The sequence below is a fragment of the Mytilus galloprovincialis genome, chromosome 8 (assembly GCF_965363235.1).
Source record: "Mytilus galloprovincialis chromosome 8, xbMytGall1.hap1.1, whole genome shotgun sequence".
NCBI lineage: Eukaryota > Metazoa > Mollusca > Bivalvia > Mytilida > Mytilidae > Mytilus > Mytilus galloprovincialis.
In genome coordinates, this window is record NC_134845.1 from 23,955,551 (window position 1) to 23,976,513 (window position 20,963).

At 31.6% G+C, this 20,963-nt stretch overlaps 2 protein-coding genes across 4 annotated transcripts in view; both read right to left on the reverse strand.

Annotated features, from left to right (window-relative positions):
• Positions 1 to 20,963, reverse strand: part of LOC143085371 (deoxycytidylate deaminase-like) — a 250,128-nt gene that overhangs the window by 77,688 nt on the left and 151,477 nt on the right. The window lies entirely within an intron of this gene.
• Positions 4,378 to 11,575, reverse strand: LOC143085373 (putative deoxycytidylate deaminase). 2 transcript variants are annotated; one of them, XR_012981321.1, is made up of 4 exons: positions 11,489 to 11,575; positions 7,482 to 7,628; positions 4,920 to 5,046; positions 4,378 to 4,585 (listed from the first exon to the last, which is right to left on the reverse strand). XR_012981321.1 is itself a non-coding variant. In XM_076261656.1 (3 exons), exons 1-3 carry the CDS (start codon positions 11,513 to 11,515, stop codon positions 6,673 to 6,675), a joined length of 180 nt encoding a protein of 59 aa, XP_076117771.1. In that variant the 5' UTR covers positions 11,516 to 11,575; the 3' UTR covers positions 6,565 to 6,672. The 2 variants fall into 2 exon arrangements, 1 of the variants encoding a protein (XP_076117771.1); XM_076261656.1 differs by lacking the exons at positions 4,378 to 4,585; positions 4,920 to 5,046 and adding an exon at positions 6,565 to 6,678.

The window sequence follows — 20,963 nt, forward strand, 5'->3', positions numbered from 1 at the left end:
TGCAGATTAGGAACTATATTCCTGATTTGGAGCAAATTCTTTAGGCTACAAACACTATGGATATTGACTTTTTAAATTTTGATACACCTTTATTAAATTGACAGGTTTTAGCACTTTTTAAATTTTGATACACCTTTATTAAATTGACAGGTTTTAGCACTTTATAGACTTCTACTTGTAACTTATGTGGCGTGGTCAATTACATCAAAGATTTGATGGTAAATACTTAATCAGTACTGTTTAATGATCTTTCATCTTGATTAATGTGACAGTTTATACGGTACATGAGTTGCACAGTAGAATTGCAATAACATTTAGAATTTTATCAAAATACTGTAAGACAATAAATTAAGAACAGCTGTTTATAGCACGATCTTGTGAGAAACTTTATGTATTGGTCAGTTGTATTGGAGTAGTAGCTGGAAGTAACATGTTGTTTTATAGAGTTGGAATTTAGTAACGTTTTGTATTGGAATTTATAATTGTGAATCTTTGCTTATATTATACATACATATACTTTTATACGATTAAACATGTGAACATTACACAGACTTCGTTGTTCATACAATGAGCTTATGGTAAAATATATGCAATAGCTAGTTCCCTATATTAATGGGCAAAATTAAACAATGCGTAGACACAAAACACAAACAGAAGAACTTTAAGACCCGTTACACTTAAATGAATTAGAAAATTTTACTACAATCTGTGTTAGTTCATATTGTTTGTATAGACTAATACAGGATTTTTTAATGTCAAGATGCATTTATAACAGTTGGTTAGTTCGTGCTATTGATGTAAAATTAAAATCACAAAAAATCTCCGAGGAACAGGGACCTTACCCAAGATATCTTTGTGTCATCTTTGCGAATCAAGAGACATAGGTACTGAATATTAGTATGTTGTGTCATGTAATGTTGTAAATCAAGAAAGAAATGTGAGGGTCACTCCCCTTGATTAGTTTGTAATTTAATGTTTATGTTTGTATTGTTCACATGGGCTTTAATAGTTAAGGTAGTTGTTTATGCATATATATTCCGTGTAACTATATGTAATTTGTAGTTAATGAGAAATAAAATTCGTTCATCCATTCAATTATTACGAAAGAGACCCTATTATATGTATTCAAAATGTGGGTGAAATGTCAATCACAAGGGCTAATGTGATGAGTATACACGTCTTTATATCTTTTGAATGTTAACTTTATTAACTTGTCCTTCAGCTGGCTACTAAGCAACCATGTATACTAGTTCAGCGATATGGACGTCATACTAAACTCCGAATTATACACAAGAAACTAAAATTAAAAATCATACAAGACTAACAAAGGCCAGAGGCTCCTGAAACTGATCACAGTTAGAATATGTTAATAGAACAACGTCAAACAGATACCTTGATAGATTATATGTACATAGTACAACTATTCATCAAATAAAAATATCACAGCAATTAATTTGTATAATATGAACTACATGTATTATAGAATTATCACTTCATTTACTGAAATATATCAATTAGTGATCCGCCATCTTTTCGTTTTGTGAACGTGGCCACTGACCTCTTCACAAACGTATCATGCTTCTACATTCAGAATCTTTCGTTTCAATTTTAAAAACTGTTTCCCTTTCTGGATTGATTTTGTATTTCCTGTAATAAAGGTAAAATTAAACACGAAGAATAATATATCATAATGATACTGCTATAGAAAAAAGTGCAAAAGATTAATTTGTTTGCCTTTAGATTTTAACATAGAGTAATCATACTTATTTCCTCAGTATAGTGCATTTATATTTAACATGATAATACATAAGTATGATTACTCCGTTTTCCCTCTCTTGTTAATGACATGGGTATATATGTTGATATTCCAAGTCAGTTGTTAATTCAGTTACCAACCAGTTTATGTTAGTTGAATTACCACACACACAACCGATGTTATTCGGTGATTTATCTGCGGGGAAAGCAACATATTTGTCACTGATGTAAGATAGTTGTGTATCAACATTAATGTCTTTTCAAATAGATATAACATGAGCGGTTATTAAATCATCAGTTTCTTTTAATTCTAATTTCTATTAAACAATCTTACTGCCCTTATGCTTTCTGAAATACTATCCGTGTTTTCATTTATTTGTTTATCCCATTCCCTGTAAAAAACCATCGACTGAATTCATTAGGTTTTTTAATTTGTGATTAAATTTTTCGGTATTTTGGCCTCACGAATGGCTGAAAAGACATAAACTATCAAAATGCGCATCTGGTGCAGAAACATTGGTACCAAGTCAGGAGGTATTTAGATGTTTACAAAAATTTAAAGATGTTACAAAGGACTTGGATATATAAACAAACATAAATAATCGTAAGGTTATACAGTTAGCAAGTTCTATACCGTATTGTGACATCTTGAGCTATATATAGGATCGGAGTAACACGACAAAATAAAAAAAAATCAAGAGAAAGACACAACGACCTGCTTTATTTAAATCTCGTAATAAAAACAGACAAGACAGACAGCTACCACCGAAAAACAGGCTAGTTTAGTTAACATTGTATATTCATGTAGTTTATGTCAAGTAAAATATAGGCAATATATGGTTACAGTTGTTCAAATATAATGATTCAAGTAAGAAGACACACATGAATGTTATACGCAAATTAAAGAAGCGAGACTAAATACGTCGATAAGATGAGCTAGCATAATTAAAACAATATCCTCTAATTTTTGTCATGTGTAACAGATCGGTCGTTTTCGGAATTGACAAGCTATGATGTTAAGTGTGATTAAGTTTAAAGTTTCGCTTCAATAAAAGTTTCCATTTAACTGTACATGTTTTGTAAAGTAGTGTTTTTGAAGAAATAAAAATTCGTCTGTGTAAAACATAAAAACCATTCCTTAATTTCAAATAGTTGAGGGTTAATTAAGCACCTAGAAGACGCTAGTTAAGAGTCATAATCATTCATTCATTAACTTTTATTTTTATATAAATACGAGAAATTAGAAACATTAATGAACCACATAAACAAACGACAACCACTGCACATCAGGTTTCTGACTTAAAACAGGTGCAAACCAATGCAGCGGGTTTAAAAGTTTTAATATGTACCAACCTTCAGCCTTAAGTGAAACAATAGTATACCATCAAAACATAAAGAGGCACTCCATAAAATATTTTAACTCAATCAAAAGACATATGAAAACACACAAGTGAATATAAATTGAAAGAAAGATTTATGACACAGTGTAAATACAAAACCAATAATCATGATATAACGATGTTAACTTTAATAAAAATGCCTGCTAATAGAATACATATTATGAACAAAAGTAAATGAAAATAATTTAGTAGAGTAATGGACAACGTTTTGTTTTGATTCAGCCTAGGATTGATGAGCAAAAAATAATAAAATATGAAAATCAGATTATATAGTATTCTTGTATCATAATGCAAATTGACATTTATGGTTAGATTAATTTTCAAAGTTTGTATTATATATTGGACAATACGCCTAAAGTCATATACACAATGGTTCGATTATATACAAATGGTCCGGGTATTTAATATGATGAATGTTGCATTATGTATAAACCATCAAGTTGTCATATAAAGATCAAAGTTTCTCAAGAAATGTTTACTTGTTTAAAGGATTTGTAATAATTGTAACATTTTGAATGAATTTAAACTGGTTTGAAATTCAAAGATGAAAGTTGATAAAGTTCAGACTAAAGACGTTGCTAATTCCAAAATTAAAATTGGAATTTCCTAGATTAAAGTAGATTAGTCTACAATCAAAGTTGATAATTCCGAGATTAAAGTTGGAAGTTCCAAGATTATATTTGATATTTCCAAATTTTAAGAGTTGGAAATTCCAAGATTAAAGTCGACCATGTGAACAAAACATTACAGAATGTGGAGGGGTTAAACGTGTTAGCGGGACCAAAACCCTTCCTTAATCCTGGGTCAGTAGTGGAACAGAACACTATAACAAATAAAAAAAAACCAATAATCAAATAAGGCATATGATCAACAGAAACAACCACTCAATTACCCATGACAGACACATATATAATTGTTTACACACCAAAATAGTAAATGACAAGTTCTTTGATAATAGATAGAAAACTAGTTTTAACAAATCAATGAAAGATCAGTTGTAGAGCACACTTACTAGTAGCCGATTTTATTTGTAGGTTACCAATTCATACTAGTCTAGTAGTATATTCAACCACTTATTGATAGATAAAAAGGTGTTTAGGAGTAGCAGCAAATATAATTTTTGATCAGATTTTTCAACTAGCACATTCCGGAGAAATGTTCTTTACTTAGTGATTTGATCTTCATACGAGCCTAGTTTGATGCAACAGTTACTTACCTGGCACTTATATTGGCATGCACGAACATTTTATGTGTGGCTAGTTCGTCTTAATAGTTAAATCTGTTGATTTATAAAAAAATCACCTCCTTAATACCAGACTGTACTATCAATTTAGCGCATTCGTGACATGGAAAAAGAGTCACGAACAGTTGACAATTTCGTATATCCGCTTGTTTTTTGTTGGCAATGGCGTTGAGCTCAGCATGACAAACTGAAAAAACAACATTTCGACGAAGTTTAAAAATATCATACCCTTATGTTTTCGTCTGGATTTGTTTTTATCTATGGAAAGAAATATTAAAATTAAAGTAAATAGTAAGGATGTCACTCTTGTTGAACTGTTAATTCATATATGCTGTGGTCTAAGTTAGAAACTAGCAACAATTATTGCCATTCTTATTGAGTAAACAATTGGAAATCAAGATTTCAATTTCTGAAGAAAAACCCGCATACAAACCATTTCTCTAATTTCGTCGGAGAGATGAGAATCTTTCCATGATTATATAAATCCAAATATCTCATATCTTTAGATAAAGTGTGCATACCATAAAGATCAGTCTCAGCGGTGTCACCCTTGGTCCAGTGAAACTCAGTATCCGAACAACCATCAGGCATGCCATTGTAACCCATTCCAACTATTCTTTTGTCCTGATTCACAATACAGGCTCCAACCTGCATAATATTTTTTTGAATGAGAAAGAGGAAATTAAATTTCCCTACTCATAATCTCTATCGCGCTGAATTGGCCGGTTGTATGAATATATTTTTTGATATCGCCAAAAAAAGTACTCCAAGAAATTTACTATCTGATAACAAATTAACTTCTAATATATCTTGTTTACATTTGTTACAAATGTTACTTTCGAAACATTCATAACGTCAAGGGCCACAACCGGATGTTCTCTCGACCAATCATATAACATAATTATTCCCTCATAAGCAAATCATACAAGAATTATACAGAATAAAACACAATGTATATATCAGAGAATTTGTCTTTTAGCTATATGTCTTATTAAAGGGAGACATTTCTTTTTTGTACATCTACACAGCTCACCCAACGAAAATGTACCAGTCAAACTCGTAACACGCGAGGCTGTATAACATGCGCGAAACTTACCAATTGCGATATATAAATGCCATTCCATGGGGTAGTGCGTAGTAATTACCGACATATTATAACAAGAGAAAAAGAAAAATGAGGTCGGTATGCTTGTCATTACTATTAAGTCGTCTATCTGTGTCAATTCGTTAGAAAGATCGAAATATAATATTAGATACAAATACTCACTGAAATTAAGGAATACTGTAGAAGTTTTGTATTAAGTAAGGTTTGCTTTTGGTAACTTTAAATAAAATGGATGCAACTACTGCTTAACTTTCTACTTGTACATTTGGGTATTTGTACATCCCAACAGTAAAATACACTAAGTACAGATCTGATAGTATTCGGAGTTCCTGACAAGTAGTTGAAAGCTTATGAATAAAAATATAATCAATCTTGCTCCTAAGACTTGATTATCAATCATTACACTTCCAACATCCAACATCCAATGGATTTAGTGTGAAGAAGTCATAAGCAGTCACTGTGGAATTTTTGTGATATTTTTTTTGTAACAATATTGTGGTCATACATGTTTGACGTATCAGATAATTCTTAATCATTTGACGAATTAATGACAGTTTTATTCTTAAAAACAAATGTGCGTCCGATTTATTAAATCGAGGATATAATGAATGAGCAGAACCAAGGAAACTCAAGAGTTATGGATATCATTCTACACATGTACAGTTACCCATATCATTGCGTTTTTTTACGACTGAGTTCTCAATTTAGCTGTTGAATTATAAAACAAAACCTTTGTATTTCAGTTTCAAACTTAGTTATACGTTAAAAAGACAAGATATACCGAAGAATAGTACATACACTTACTGATTACAGAAAGAAATCTTGATTAGAACCAACGTTCGCTATTTCAGTTACGGATATCATATTTAACACAGTGCGTATTACATTAGAGTGTCAGTTATTTAGCGACAACAAGTAGGTTTATCATTATCAAGTCTATTTGTTTTAAGTCTAAAGACTTACAGGAACAATACATGACTATCTAATGTAAATTGATGATTCCATTCTTTGAAAAATAAATAAACTTATCATTGATTGAAATCTTTTATTTGCGCAAGATGTCTTATAAGTGACACTCGGAAATGTTAGAAAAAGCCAAATAAAGTACGAATTTGAAGAGCATTGAGGACCAAAATTTCCTAAAAGTTCCCGGATACAGATAAGGTAATCTATGCCTGAAATAGAAAAGCCTTAGTATTTTAAAATATCAAAGTTTTGTTAACAGTTAATTTTTAATTGTGAATATTTAAATTAAAATAACTCAAGTCAACATTGAAGTGTTGAAGTGTTGATTACTGGGCTGGTGATCATTAATATATGTGTTGGTTAACGCAATGAAAGTCGCTGTCTGATAAAAAATAAACTGCAAAAGCTCTTATTATCATTAAAACGAATGTTTTTGTGTATTATTTAATTTAACAATTAACGTGCAGTGAAAATAAATTTTGTTTACGTTGGTGATATTATCGCCGCCATTTTGTTTACATTGGTTACGAAAAGAAGTTTCGGGTCAACGTCGTTTATCGAAAAATAACCTACGTCAAGATCAACTACCGGACGTCCTCTCGACCAATCATATCAACGAATTCCCTAATATGCAAATCATATAAGACATGTGAGAATTACTACACTTTTGATTGTGATCTTTGATACATTATTGACAACAAACAATAAATAAATCTGATTCACTGTCCGAATTTAGTGTAATTTGTCATTAGTGTATAGATATGGGAAATGTAGTGTGGCCGTTTACATGTACTAAGAATTCTTTAATGTGTTTTTTTTAATTTAATTTAAATCTTACAGCCAAATGCAGAAAGGGACTTTAAAAAAATATAATTCGAGAATTGTATTCCAAAGTCCTTACTCTGAATCAAAGCATTTGTTCCATCTATGAATTTGTTTAGACAAACGAGTGGAAATTAACAAAACAAAGTAAGCTAATTCTTACATTTTCATTTTGATACTTTGCTATTACCTGAGTATTCGGATCCTTACTTCTTTGCGCTGAAACAAAGCAAAGGGCCATGAAGTATTCTTCCCATTGAAGATATCCGGAACGTTGTGCACTATCAGTACTGGAATGAATCTTTTTCAGTTCCGTGGTTTCAATACTCGATTCAGCCTTTAGATAAATTCAAATCGGGATTAGAATATATGAAATATGAAGCATAATATGCAAGTAATCATTTGCTATAGAATCAAAGTCTACATGTGTTTTTTTTTATTTCTTGGAAAGTTTTACAAAATGAACGTTAATTGTCACCATTTGTCGAAAGCGCTTCTAATGTGGCTGGAAAACAGATCTATGTTTTGTCAAAATGGAAATCAACTTTGCATACATTTCTTTTTTTGCTGTAGCATATTATACATGTAAGTGCCCCTTTCTTAATTTTCTATACACTCTAGGTGCCCTTTTATAATTTTTTGCGCGCTCAAGATGTTTTTTTCAATTATGTTAACATGCCCTTTTTGTGTGAAAGTGGAAGCACTATAACATGTAAATACAAACTAAAAGGTATTCGAGTAGACTTTATTTGTTCTATGTTTACGGAGGGCCTAAAGTGCCAGTTGGATTTTCCAAAAATAGAGTGAAACTATGTATATGTGTTTTTGGTAGTCGCATAGGGTTATGTGTCTTATCTTTTTTTTTAATCACTGCATTGTGTTTTTTAGTGTTACTTCTGGTATTGTTTGATAGTTTACTTGATATTAATTTTAAAAAATATATGATTCTGTATACTTTAACATCAATTAAGTACAAAACAAAAATATTTCCGGTTTACATAAAGTAATTTCCGGGTGGATTTTGAAGGTCATGAAAATTGCAACCGAATGAAAAAATATCCCATGGCTTTATCATGTTTAAAGATGAAATTAAAGCAAAGGTCGAAATCTAGAACGTCAAATTCAACTTTGACCTAACGCTCTATTTCAAGGTCATAAACCAAGGACCTTAAATGAAATCACCCTAGGTCTTTATTATACTTGGTAAAGGAGTTATACCACCATCCATGTAATTTTAAATATAAAAAGGGATAAAACTTTTCTTTACGGTCAACGTAGTATTGCAATCAATATGTACGTGTTGTACATGTCGCAACTAACAATTTAGTAAAAATAATTTGTCGATATCTTATACGGTGTTTGGAAAAAAAATGATAAAAAGCCAAAAAGCCAAAATCAAAAATTTTGAATATGACCTTGACCTTAGACCTTGACATGGACATATGGAGTCTCCGGGTAGCTTCGGTCCAAATGGCCAACCTAATTCTGAAGATATAACAAGCAATTTGGTAAAATAAATTTGTCGTAATCTTTTACGGTTGCGAAGGAGTAGTGGCCACAAGAAAAACAGTGTTTTGGAAGATAACTCTTACAAAGTAATTTGTTTTGTTAAGCAGTGTCAGTTTCACAAGCGTCTAAACTGCACGATATTATATACCAAATAACTAAGGGACATCTTGCGAACCAATAATGCTACGCAAGAACAAAAATTAGGCGGAAGAAAAAAAAAGTAATAATCAGAACAAAATCAAATAGGTCTTTCCAGGGAAAAGTAGAAAGACCTAATTATTCAAGCTTTTTGAATTTATGACAGAAACAGGCATATATGTACGTTTCGGCGGTAAAGTGTATCGACAAGTAGTAGGTATTCCTATGGGCACTAACTGTGCCACTTTAATAACAGATTTATTCCTGTATTGCTATGAATCTCAGTTTAGCCAACCTCAGTAAAAACAAGTCATTGTTACATTGGGTTGATACATTCAACAATACCTACCGTTATCTGAATGATATTTTTTCGTTTAATAATCCAGAGTTCTCTAAATATGCTACCGAAATGTATCCAAGAGAACTAACTCTAACTAAATCTAACATAAACATTAGTAGTTGTCCTCCTCTAGATTTAGACATTTCAATTTCTAAAGGGAAACTCCATACTTTACTTTACGACAAAAGAGACGATTTTTAATTCCCTATTGTAAATTTTCCTTTTTTAAACGGCGATGTGCCTTTAACTACATCATACGGTGTTTATATATCCCAACTTGATCGGTATGCCCGTGTGTGTAGTGGTGTCATATAGTTTGATGAACGTAATGAATGCATCACCGGCAAGTTATTAAGTCAGGAATTTCGTTACCATATCTTACTTATAACTTTTACTAACTTCTTTCATAAAAACAAAGATTTGATTAGAAAATTGGATGTACCTGTAGAAAACTTATTGAAAATGGTATTTCATATTTTACGGTAAAATTGTACTAGAACCGCGGAAATCACTATGTGATCCGTGTAAACTCGTGTGAACCTTTTTACAAACTTATTACTAAACGTTATCTTACCAATGTTGTAATTAGATCTTTGAATATAGTTTACATCGGCACTAATGTCGATTTTGTCATTAGCAAATTAAAACATTACTTTATTTGTATTATTTTCAAACGGAATGTATAGAGACACACACACTTTCATTTTATATCTACAAAACGGTAAACTCCTAACTATTCTACTCCTTATCGATACATATATTTTTGGCATTGCACAAGTCATGTCTCATTTGACTGTCCGTGACGTTACAATACTAAATTCCTGGGATGTGTTTAAGTAGATTTTAGTCTCTGATGCATGATTTTTTATTATTAATTGTTTTGGCTTTTAACTTGATGTCAGTAACAGCGAGTACTCTAAAATCTTGTTAATTTGACCAGTTGATAATATTTGTAATGCTTTTTTGTTATTTAATGTTTACATGCATCTGGTCTATATTCCAGCTTTGATTGTTTGGAATTACTGCAAATTGTCTCTTCTTCGTACTATGAACATTTAAATTATTTTCTTTCTCTTTAAATACTGTGCCTGCACATTTAAATGAAGAACACAAAGTTTTATCCGGAACTAATTAGTTAGTTTAATTGTTGATATTCACCCTACATGTACCAAGTTTTAGATAAGTTTTATTGACATACAAGTAATTTCTTGGTATTCCTTAACGGAAGATTATATAGACAGAAAACGTATACTTAACAACAAAATTATTTTCATTAACCTGTGTATAATATGACGTGATTTTTTCATAGTTGACGTTTTTCTAAAATCAATTAACATTTCACAGCGGTTTTATATTTTTACTTTTATCATCCCTTATGTTTAACTAACTATGTATTTACATTGTATCATATATCAAATGTATTCGTTCATTGTGTGTAAATATGTGTTACTACGGTTTTTGATTGACCTAAGTCATTCCAATTGATATTTTGTAGTGTGTCTTTCTATGTTGTGATGTTATACTATTGTTTCAGAAAAGGGAGAATGTTTGGTACCATTAAAACATGTAATCCCGCTGCAATTGTTTGCACATGTCCCAAGTCGGGAATCTGATGTTCAGTGGTTGTCGTCTGTTTATGTGGTTCATAAGTGTTTCTCGTTTTTTGTTATTATATAGATTAGACCGTTGATTTTCCCGTTTGAATGGTTTTACACTAATAACTTTTGGGGCCCTGCATAGCTTGCTTTTCGGTGTGGGCCAAAGTTCTGTGTTGAAGGCCGTACCTTGATCTATAGTGTTTTACTTTTATATATTGTTACTTGGATAGAGAGCTGTCTCATTGGCACGCATACCACATCTTCCTATGTCAATTATATGCATAGATGACTTTAGTATCAAAATTTCAATGTATGTCGAAATTCGAATATTTGACAACACACTGACAGCGAACCCTCATATCGAATTAACGTATCGTATTATAACTATTAAACTCTGTAAATAAACACATCATATATACCAGGACTAAATTTAGTGTATACACCAGACGCGCGTTTCGTCTACAAAGGACTCATCAGTGACGATCGAATCCAAAAAAATTAAAAGGCCAAATAAAGTACGAAGTTGAAGAGCATTGAGGACCAACATAGTAAAATCATCAGATGATAAAGAATTATTGTCTTAAAATGTTCTTATATAATTTATTTTCTTACCTCCTCAGACATGTCAGATTTCTTCATTTAATAAATAACATTCACTCAATGGTCAATCCAATGCAAACTGAATGTTATCAACCCTTGTGATTCGATTAAGTAAATACACATAATTTAGTTTTATACATTTGTTTATCTATATTTTGTATCTAATTAATATTTATTTAGCAATGCTTACATAATATCAGAACTTCAATTTAACATCTAATCTCGGTAGATCAATACTAAAAATTAATTTGATGCATTTGTTTACATATATACAAAACCTGTTTAATATTAATTTTAACAAACAGTTCCTTTTTTCAGTATATAACCTGCATACATATATGACAGACTTCCATACATGTAGTGTATGGTAACTGAAGACTGCTTAAACATTAATAATGAGTCAACATTTAGTATTTATTTTAGACAAGAAGCCAACAATCTCCGAGCACTGCAGCTGGCCATTTGAGCCGTCAAAATATTGATATAAACAGACAGCGTTAGTTGTGTAAATACGTAATTTATATTTATCCGAGGGCAGTCTGATTTCATGTCATAGATTCAAACATTATAAATCATCATTTTAAATGCATATAAATGACTTATTGTAGTCCTAATCGGTCAAAGAAGCATTCATTTTTTTTTATGGTGGCTCCAAAAATTAACTTTTGAATGCTTAATATATTGAAGAATTGATGCTCTTTTTTGTAACTTTATTGGGGGGTAAAAGCGTTGACCGAAGTACATTTTTTATGAACCGCGAAAGCATTCAATACTTATAATTACATGTTTACCTATATGATCATGAAAACACGCCTTTTATCAAGTTTTTGTTTCATTTACCTGTGCACTTTATTGTGGGATCTCGTGTCATCATGAATGAAAAGTTGCATTGTGTAATGCAATTGATTGAGGAATATCACGAGACTGCTAGTTAGCCAATCAGAATAATGTATTATAATGAAACATACATCTAATGTAATTATTTTCTCTTGAATAACCGAACACACTTACGACATGCGTAACCTGTCCTCATGTATGAAGGTTAAGTTAGAGTTACATGAATATGAATTTTATCTGAGTTTAAGTTGATTTTGATTTGCAGATAAATGTTACATTTGCGATCTTTTTTTTTTTTGTCTTAGTATGACCACAATTGTCAAACATTACAAACATTACTGATAACATCGTAATATTTTTTCAGTATTTGACATTAACAAATATATTTTGATTTATGCTTGAAATCACAGATAGTGTCATTTAAACGGTTTTTTTTTTGTATCTGCCCTGACATTTGGTGCCTAATGTATTCAACAACAATAATAAAGCGAACGATAAAGTCAAATCCTCAAGCTGTGGTTGTTTCAAGTTGCTTGTATGTATATGTGTTTGTTTTCAAGAAAGCCCGGTTAGATTTTACAAATCTTGTTATAATAAATTACTCTTTTAGTCTTGAGCGTCTATAGATCTTTTCTATAAAAACAAAACCAAAAAGCTTTTAACGTAGGTGTAAGGTGAGAACCCTTTAGCTATCAATGTTATTGTTCACAACTGCAAAGATCTGATCTCCAGTTATGAATTGGTTCTAGATTGATTTTGATCTGAGCGTCACTGATGAGTCTTATATAGACGATCATCGAGCACGCATCTGGAGTATTAAATCATAAGCCTAGTAACTTTGATAGCTTTTTTACGCCGCTGGCTCGAAACCACTGCTGGTGGAAGTTTGGTCCCCAAGGGTATCACCAGCCCAGTAGTCAGCACTTAGGTGTTGACATACATATCAATTATGAAGTTATTAAAAAAAAATCCTATTTACAATAGCATAAATTTTTCGAAATACTAAGGATTTCCTTATCCAAGGCATACATTCCCTTACCTGTATTTGGCACACTTTTTGGAATTTTGGGTCCTCAATGCTCTTCAAATTTGAACTTGTTTGGCTTGATAACTATTGTGAACTAAGCGTCACTGATGAGTCTTAGTAGACGAAACGCGCGTCTTGGGTTTTAAATTAAAAGCCTCTTACCTTTGATAGCTATTTAAACCACTGGGTCGATGCCACTGCGGGTGGACGTGTCGTCCCGAGGGTACCACCAGCCCAGTAGTCAGCATTTCGGTGTTGAGATGAATATCATTTATGTGGTCATTTAAAAAAAAATCCTATTTACAAAACTATATTTTTTCGAAAAACTAAGGATTTTCTTAACCAAGGCATAGATTACCTTAGCTTTAGTTGGCACAATTTTTTTAGGAATTTTGGTCCTCAATGCTGTTCATCTTAGTATTTGTTTTGCATGATAACTAATTTGATCTGAGCGTCACTGATGAGTCTTATCTAGACGGAAACGCGTCTGGCGCATCAAATTATAAGCCTAGTACCTTTGATAGCTACAAGATATATAAAAAATATAATCTTTTATTTTATAGCTCTATCAGCTTATCAGAAATTCAAGGGCGTGCACTTACATGTTCTACCTCCTGCAACACTCGAAGAAAATTATTCTGAAAGTGCCATCAAAATCTTGTGAACTGGACCCTTTGCCAACACACCTTCTCAAAGAGTGCATAGACACTTTAGCACCTGTTATTACGAACATAGTGAACATCTCGTTGGCTGAATCGATAGTACCTTCAACTTTCAAAGAGGCAGTTGTGCGGCCATCACTTAAGAAAGCGAAAACATACAAAGAAGTTCTAAAAAATTAGCGCCTAGTGCCATAATTGTCATTTGTATCCAACGTGTTCGAGAGAGTGGTTGACACGAGATTTGGATCTCATATCATGTTGTACTCTTTTCATGTCAATATAAAGCATAACGCACCAGACATTCAACTAAAACAGTACTGATCCGTTTTCATCATGACATTACATACGCACTCGACAACAACTCTTGTGTAATATTGCTGATGTTGGATCTCTCAGCAGCGTTCGACGTGATCGATCACGACATTATATTCGATCGTCTACAGTATACTTTTGGTATATCTGGAACAGCCTTGTCGTGGCTTCGTTCATACTTGACTAATAGGTTGCAATGGTCTCCATTGGATCTGTTCACTCCGACAATATGGTTCTGAAATATGGCGTCCAACAGGGTTTCATGATTGGACATACCACTGTTATGCGGGTTATACGCAAATTGACATTATCGAGCACCTAGAAGCTTGTTTGGAAGATATCAAAACTTGGATGTGTAAAAATACGTTGAAGTTAATTCAGGAAAAGATCGAATTGATTGTATTTGCTCCAAAACACAAAGTCAAAAGTCTTAGTAAGTTACAACTGAATTTTGATGGAACTATACTAAGTGAATCTACCTGTGTTCGAAATCTTGGAATTTTGTTTTAGATCAAACCCTGCATGCAGCAACAGACAAATGCAATTACCAAATCCTGTTTCAATCAGATTCGGAACATAGGACGGATTCGATCATATATAACGGAGGACGCTTCAAAACTCCTGTATGCTCTCTTGTTACGTCGCGACTTGATTACGGTAATGCTTTGATGTATTATGTGAATGCATCGAGTCTAAGGCCGTACGGTGACCTATAGTTTCTAATGTCTGTGTCATTTTGGTCTCTTGTGGACAGTTGTCTCATTGGCAATCATACCACATCTTCTTTTTTATATTCAATGTGTTCAGAACACATCTGCCAGACTAGTGACCCGCAAAACGAAGTTTGAACATATAACTCCAACAATTATGACTCTCCATTGGCTACCATTTAAATTCCAATGCCAGTACAATCTATTGCTTTACGCATTCAAAGCCGTGCATGGACTTCCACCTTCGTATCTTAGTGAACTAATACATTTTTACAAACCAGCACGATCAATGCGATCTGAAAATACTTCTTTAATTGAGATGCCAAAAAATGCACGGACCAAAATGTATGGTGAACGGAGGTTCGGTGTGGCGGACGGGACTCTGTGTAATAGCCTTCCAACAAATTTTCGAAATGAACAATCGCTAGAACTTTTTAAGGACTAAAGACGCATATATTCAAAGTTGCATTTGTGGATCGCTCATAAGTTAAGACTTGGAACTGTGATTGGTTGTATTTGACTGATGTTGATTTTTAATATTTTTTTACAAGCTGGAGTATTTTAGTAACTTATTTTTAAATACAAAATTCAGCAATTTAAGAAATATTAAGTTGACATAACAAGTTTTCAAATTTGTACTTATTCATTAATAATTCTTTTAAGTCATTTTTAACCAAGTTGCTGGAGTCTTAACTTTTTATAGTTGATTTGATGTTGTATGCTTTTAAACATATTTTGGTATATTTTTAACTTTGTAATTTTGTGTATGTACGAACTTGTGTACTTTTGTTTTAACATGTAAAGCGCTTAGAATATTTGTAGTTTTAATATACTGCGCTAAAAAATGCCTTGTTATAATAATAATATTAATAATAATGAAATGTAAATAGTGAAATGATAATTCGCTTTTAGGAGCAAGTATGGTTCAATTTTGTCAAAATTAGCTTAAAAACTTTTATGATGAATTATTCACTTGCAAGTGAATAATTCGACCACATTGAATCCGTATTCATGTGAACTTTAATTTTACCCCTTAGTTTGAGATTGATAACACGTGAATTGTATATGTAAAGTTATTAAAAGGAAAAGAATGTAAACATTGAAAGTAAAATGTCAAATCGATAGTTAATTTGATGCAGTCTTGACTTAAATACACACGAAACGAAGCTACGTATTTTCATGCCCGTGCCCTGTTAATTGTTTATTTTAAACTTTTAATAGTTTTGATAAATATTTGACATTGTTATGAATCGAACATGAGAATTTGATTAAACTCGGTGAACATGAATTTGACAGCTAGTGCCCCTTTAATTGTCTTTACATGAACATAAATCGTGACATAGAAGAATGATAAAAAGTAGAAAAATGCGAATGTATTGATCTACTGGCTATGGCTAGTTGTTGGTTTACTTGTTGCATCATCATACATGCATACAGCTGAATCATGTTGTTGCATGCCAGAGAAATTCAACTGCACGAATACGTGGCAGATACATTCACTTGGCCATCAGCAAGCATTCAAACGGTATTGTAATATTATCAATTTGTTAATACATTATTTTTTTTTATTTGCTAGACGATTCCAGAAACTATCTGCAATTAAAGCTAAATGCAACCGTGAAATGAAACGTATATAGCTTAAAGACAACAAACCTTGTTTTTTTTATAATCAAAATGTAAAATAAAGTTTCTTTGAAGTTTTCATACTCATGTAGTAATGTCATGTTACTTGTATTTACATCTGTGATGCTGGGCTATATTTTTTTAAACACGTATGAATTAATAAAAGTTACACGGAATAAATGTGTTGCATTTAAAGCGCTTTTCTAATTAAAGTTCACAAAGAACACTGAAAACAATAAAATCAAATACCAACGATGTACAAATGAATTAGCTATATATGTATGTTTGTGTGTGTGTCATGGATAAATACCCACATTTTTGTTTTTTTATCATATGATCAAAATTGGTCTTCAAATCCATCATAGGCCAATGTTTCCTGAGAAAAAAATAAAAAAATATGTAAGGCTAGATTAGCCTTGAAAATTCAATGTAAGATTAATTTTGCATGTGGTAGTTTTAACTATTTAAGGTGTATTGCTTGATGAGGGAGTTAAACATTAGTTGTTTATTCTTATTTTTATTTTATTTTTAAATAATTACAAAATTAAAGGAACGTTTTAAAAAATGCATATATTTTTTCTTTCACTGTTTAAAATGTTTAACTTTTTATATATTTGAAAGGACAAAATGGCGACAGAGGTAAACACTATTACAAACAGCATTTATTTTTTTCAGGGCTTTGCAAATATTTCTTTTGACTTGGGACTGAAACAATATGTATTTTTCTTCTATGACGTGAAACTTAATGGAAAAGAAGTTCCCAAACCAAAATATATATTCGATCATTCTTCGGTAAGTGCTGCCATTTTTTTGTATTGTAGTATCTAACTGTATCAAATACAGTTCATGATATTATGTTGGTTACACATTAGTTGTATCAAGTTGCAGTAAAGATGATAGATCATTATGTGTAAATGATTTAAAAATTTCAATCATATTGTCTGTTAATCTCTACAACTGATTCTAATATGAAATCTTTTCTAGCACGGAATCTTGGACTCACACGTTACGGGATATTACAAAGTATTGGTTTTGTCTGGTTGCTTTATAGACGAAGATGTACCAAATACTAGTACATGTACTTTCTTTATGATGCATAGATGTTTTCGTTGCAGTAGTAATGACAATATTATACGAGACTATCCGCACGCAGATGACGTATATTTCGAATGCGGTCAAGAATGTCATGTCAAACGAAATTGTAATCGAAATAGACAACCCGTAAGAAAAGACGAGCAAAATGAGCAAATTACTGAAGATAATAAATACGGGGACTATAAACACGAAAATTCATAGACAGAAATAAGTAGTACTTTTGCTAGTTAATATTTATAATATGTAAATGAGAATTGTACCACGTGTTTATAGTTGGAACTGGACTGGCTTGATATCATTTAAATCTTTAAAACACGGATAGTATAAGTTGCCCGTCACATAGTCCTGTTTGTAATCACTCTGATATTTCCGTAAAGTTGTAAGGTGGTCAAAATGAAAAGAATGAACGTGCATTTAGTGAATTTTTCGTGTTTTTGTGATTTTATTCTTCTTGAAATCAGGGCATTTTAACTTTAAGTGGAAACCTTAAGTTCAACGACTACACATACAAGGTTTAGACTTGCTTATTCTCTGGACATTAAAGTTTCAAGTTTCATCACGGCAACCTGCTTTTGTAATGACTTTATTAGCCAATTTTCAATACGAAGTTTGCAAATTTGACGTTTCAGCCATTTTAGCCTGTTTTTTATAATGCAATCTGAAAAGCCTCTCGCTTCGATTTTTAAACAGCTCAGGAATCTTAATTAAACGACAGTCATTGTGTTTCGTTTGAATGGTGTATATTGTTGTGTATATTTATTTTCTGTCTCGGCAACCTGTCTATCACTTAAATTAAAGTTATAATAGATATTTTCCTAAAAAAATAAATTCCCTATCATTTCAATGTTAATTCCGTTACCCGTATTCGATTTCTTTAGTACAATATTCAAATAAGCAAAGTAGCGTTGATTTTTGGATATATAAGGAGGGACGAGAAACTATGGATCTCCTATGACAACGATACCACTCAACTCTCGGCTAACATACAATCCGTTCCTGAAAACAAAAACAATACTATCAGTTTAGGTGCATCTCAAGATATCTGACAGCATCTGTTTCTGGTTGTACGGCAGAAGGCATTGACAAACTTTTAGTCACACTGGACAAAAATGTTGATAAAAATTATGTGTTGAAGGTCATCTTTAGTTTGGGTACAAACTACGTCACAAAAAAAGTAATACAGATAAAGAAATAATGTGTGTTAACATGACAAATGCTTAGAATAAAGTAAAGTTTCCAAATGCGGATATAAACATATTCAGTATACTGCCAAGAAAGTGCATAGGTCCAAATTTTGCAAAATGTAATTTAACATCTCATTCTGTAAATTTGTATATGGAAAAAATATGTTCAAAAGATCAATGACTATCTTTCGTCGATCTTTGGGATTATTTCTGTCGACCACGAATGGGTTGCAACCCCGTTGAAACAATGTTTTACAAAAACGAACCATCCGGGGTACATGTTAATCCAGAAGGGGCAAAACAATTTGTTTCTCATATCAAGAACTTTATGAGCATAGCCAGATAAGGCGAATACGGAAGAAAATGTTTCTTAGTAGAATATTCCATCACATTAATTTAAGGTAGATAGGGTGTCTTCCTCCATCTTGGATTTTGAAATACCAGAAAACAAGGTCTAAATCTTTGATAAAATGTGCAAATTTTGCGACAAGTAGGTAATTCATGTGTAAGATTTTTCATTATGATATAGAAAATGCAATGTTTCATCATATTTATGGTTGTATTTTACCATTAACCGAATGCTTTTGTTTGATTCAATTTTTTCCAACTTTGCCAAATAAGGGGAGATAACTCAAATGCAAGGGCAGATAAATCAGATTGTGTTATTTTTACAATAGAATGTGTTAGGAATTTACCCATTTTATTATGTAGCAAGAAAACGAGTTCGGTGACCCCCATTTTTCTTTTTCTTATCTGAAAGAATAATATTGCAGCCATCTTCTCATATTTTATCTAAAAATTCTATGGTGTAGTTTTCGTTTTAATAAAGAAAATTGGGTTTCCCATGCATATTCTATACTAAATCTGACAATTTTGCACAACCTGTAGTGTGAAAATAAGTCCGGTGACCCATTCTTTTAATTAATGTTTTGAAACAAGCAGGTTATAAACTACATTTTGGCAAATTATCAAAAAATTCTATGGATTATAATTAAGACACCCCATCTACCTTAAACGAGCTTACTGAAAACTTAGTGTAAAAAGTATATATATTTAGTAATATAATTTTTTTATCATATTATGGAAAACTTCAAAATAATCACTGCTATTATTGTAAATATTTTAGAAAATTATTGAACTACATGTATATTATATTATTGATACAAATATGTGATTTTTTTTGTGAAATAAGTATGCAAATAATAAGTGAATATAAAATATATGGTATGGGAGATAACTCTAAAAAAAAAATGCATTACTAATGTGCATGCAAACTATTTTGTTGTAAATATATTGAAAATATGTTGGACTTTTATTTTTAAATAAATTAAATCGTCGAACTGTGCAGTAAACTAAATATGCAAAAGTTGGAAGACTATAATATGCATATTTATTTTTTCCCTTAAAATAAGTCTATTCGTTCAGTTTCATTAAACGCAAACGGTATGGAAGATAAGACAAAATGAAATGCCTTATTACAATGGTGTAAAAAAAAGAATTTTGATTTTATAAGTATGCAGGATACTCATTGTACAAAATTTGAAGAAAATGAATGAAAAAAAGAATGGGTAGGGTTAAGTTTTTGGTGTAACGGAACTTTCGTTTCTAAAGGGGTATCAATTTTAGTGAAACCAAATTTAGATATTAACACTACTGAAAAATATAAAGATGCAGAGGGAAGGAAATTAATAGCTGAATTCAAATTAGACTCAACGGAAACTGTTCGAATTTTTAATGTCTATGCTCTTAATAATGACATAGAAAGAAAACATTTCTTTAATAAGTTAATGATAAATAAAGAAAATGATATTGTGAACTACGATTTTAATTGTTGTCTAAATAGGAAATTGGATAGAAAACATATGCCCAAGCGCGAAAATTTAGGCAATCATGAACTAAAACACTTTATTGATCAAAATGAACTGACGGACATTTGGCGTCTCGGATATCCTAAAAAAAAATACACGTTTTAAGAGGTCAGTGTGTGTAGAACTGTGCATTATTTTATTTTTAAATGTTGATCTCAGCATTTTCGTT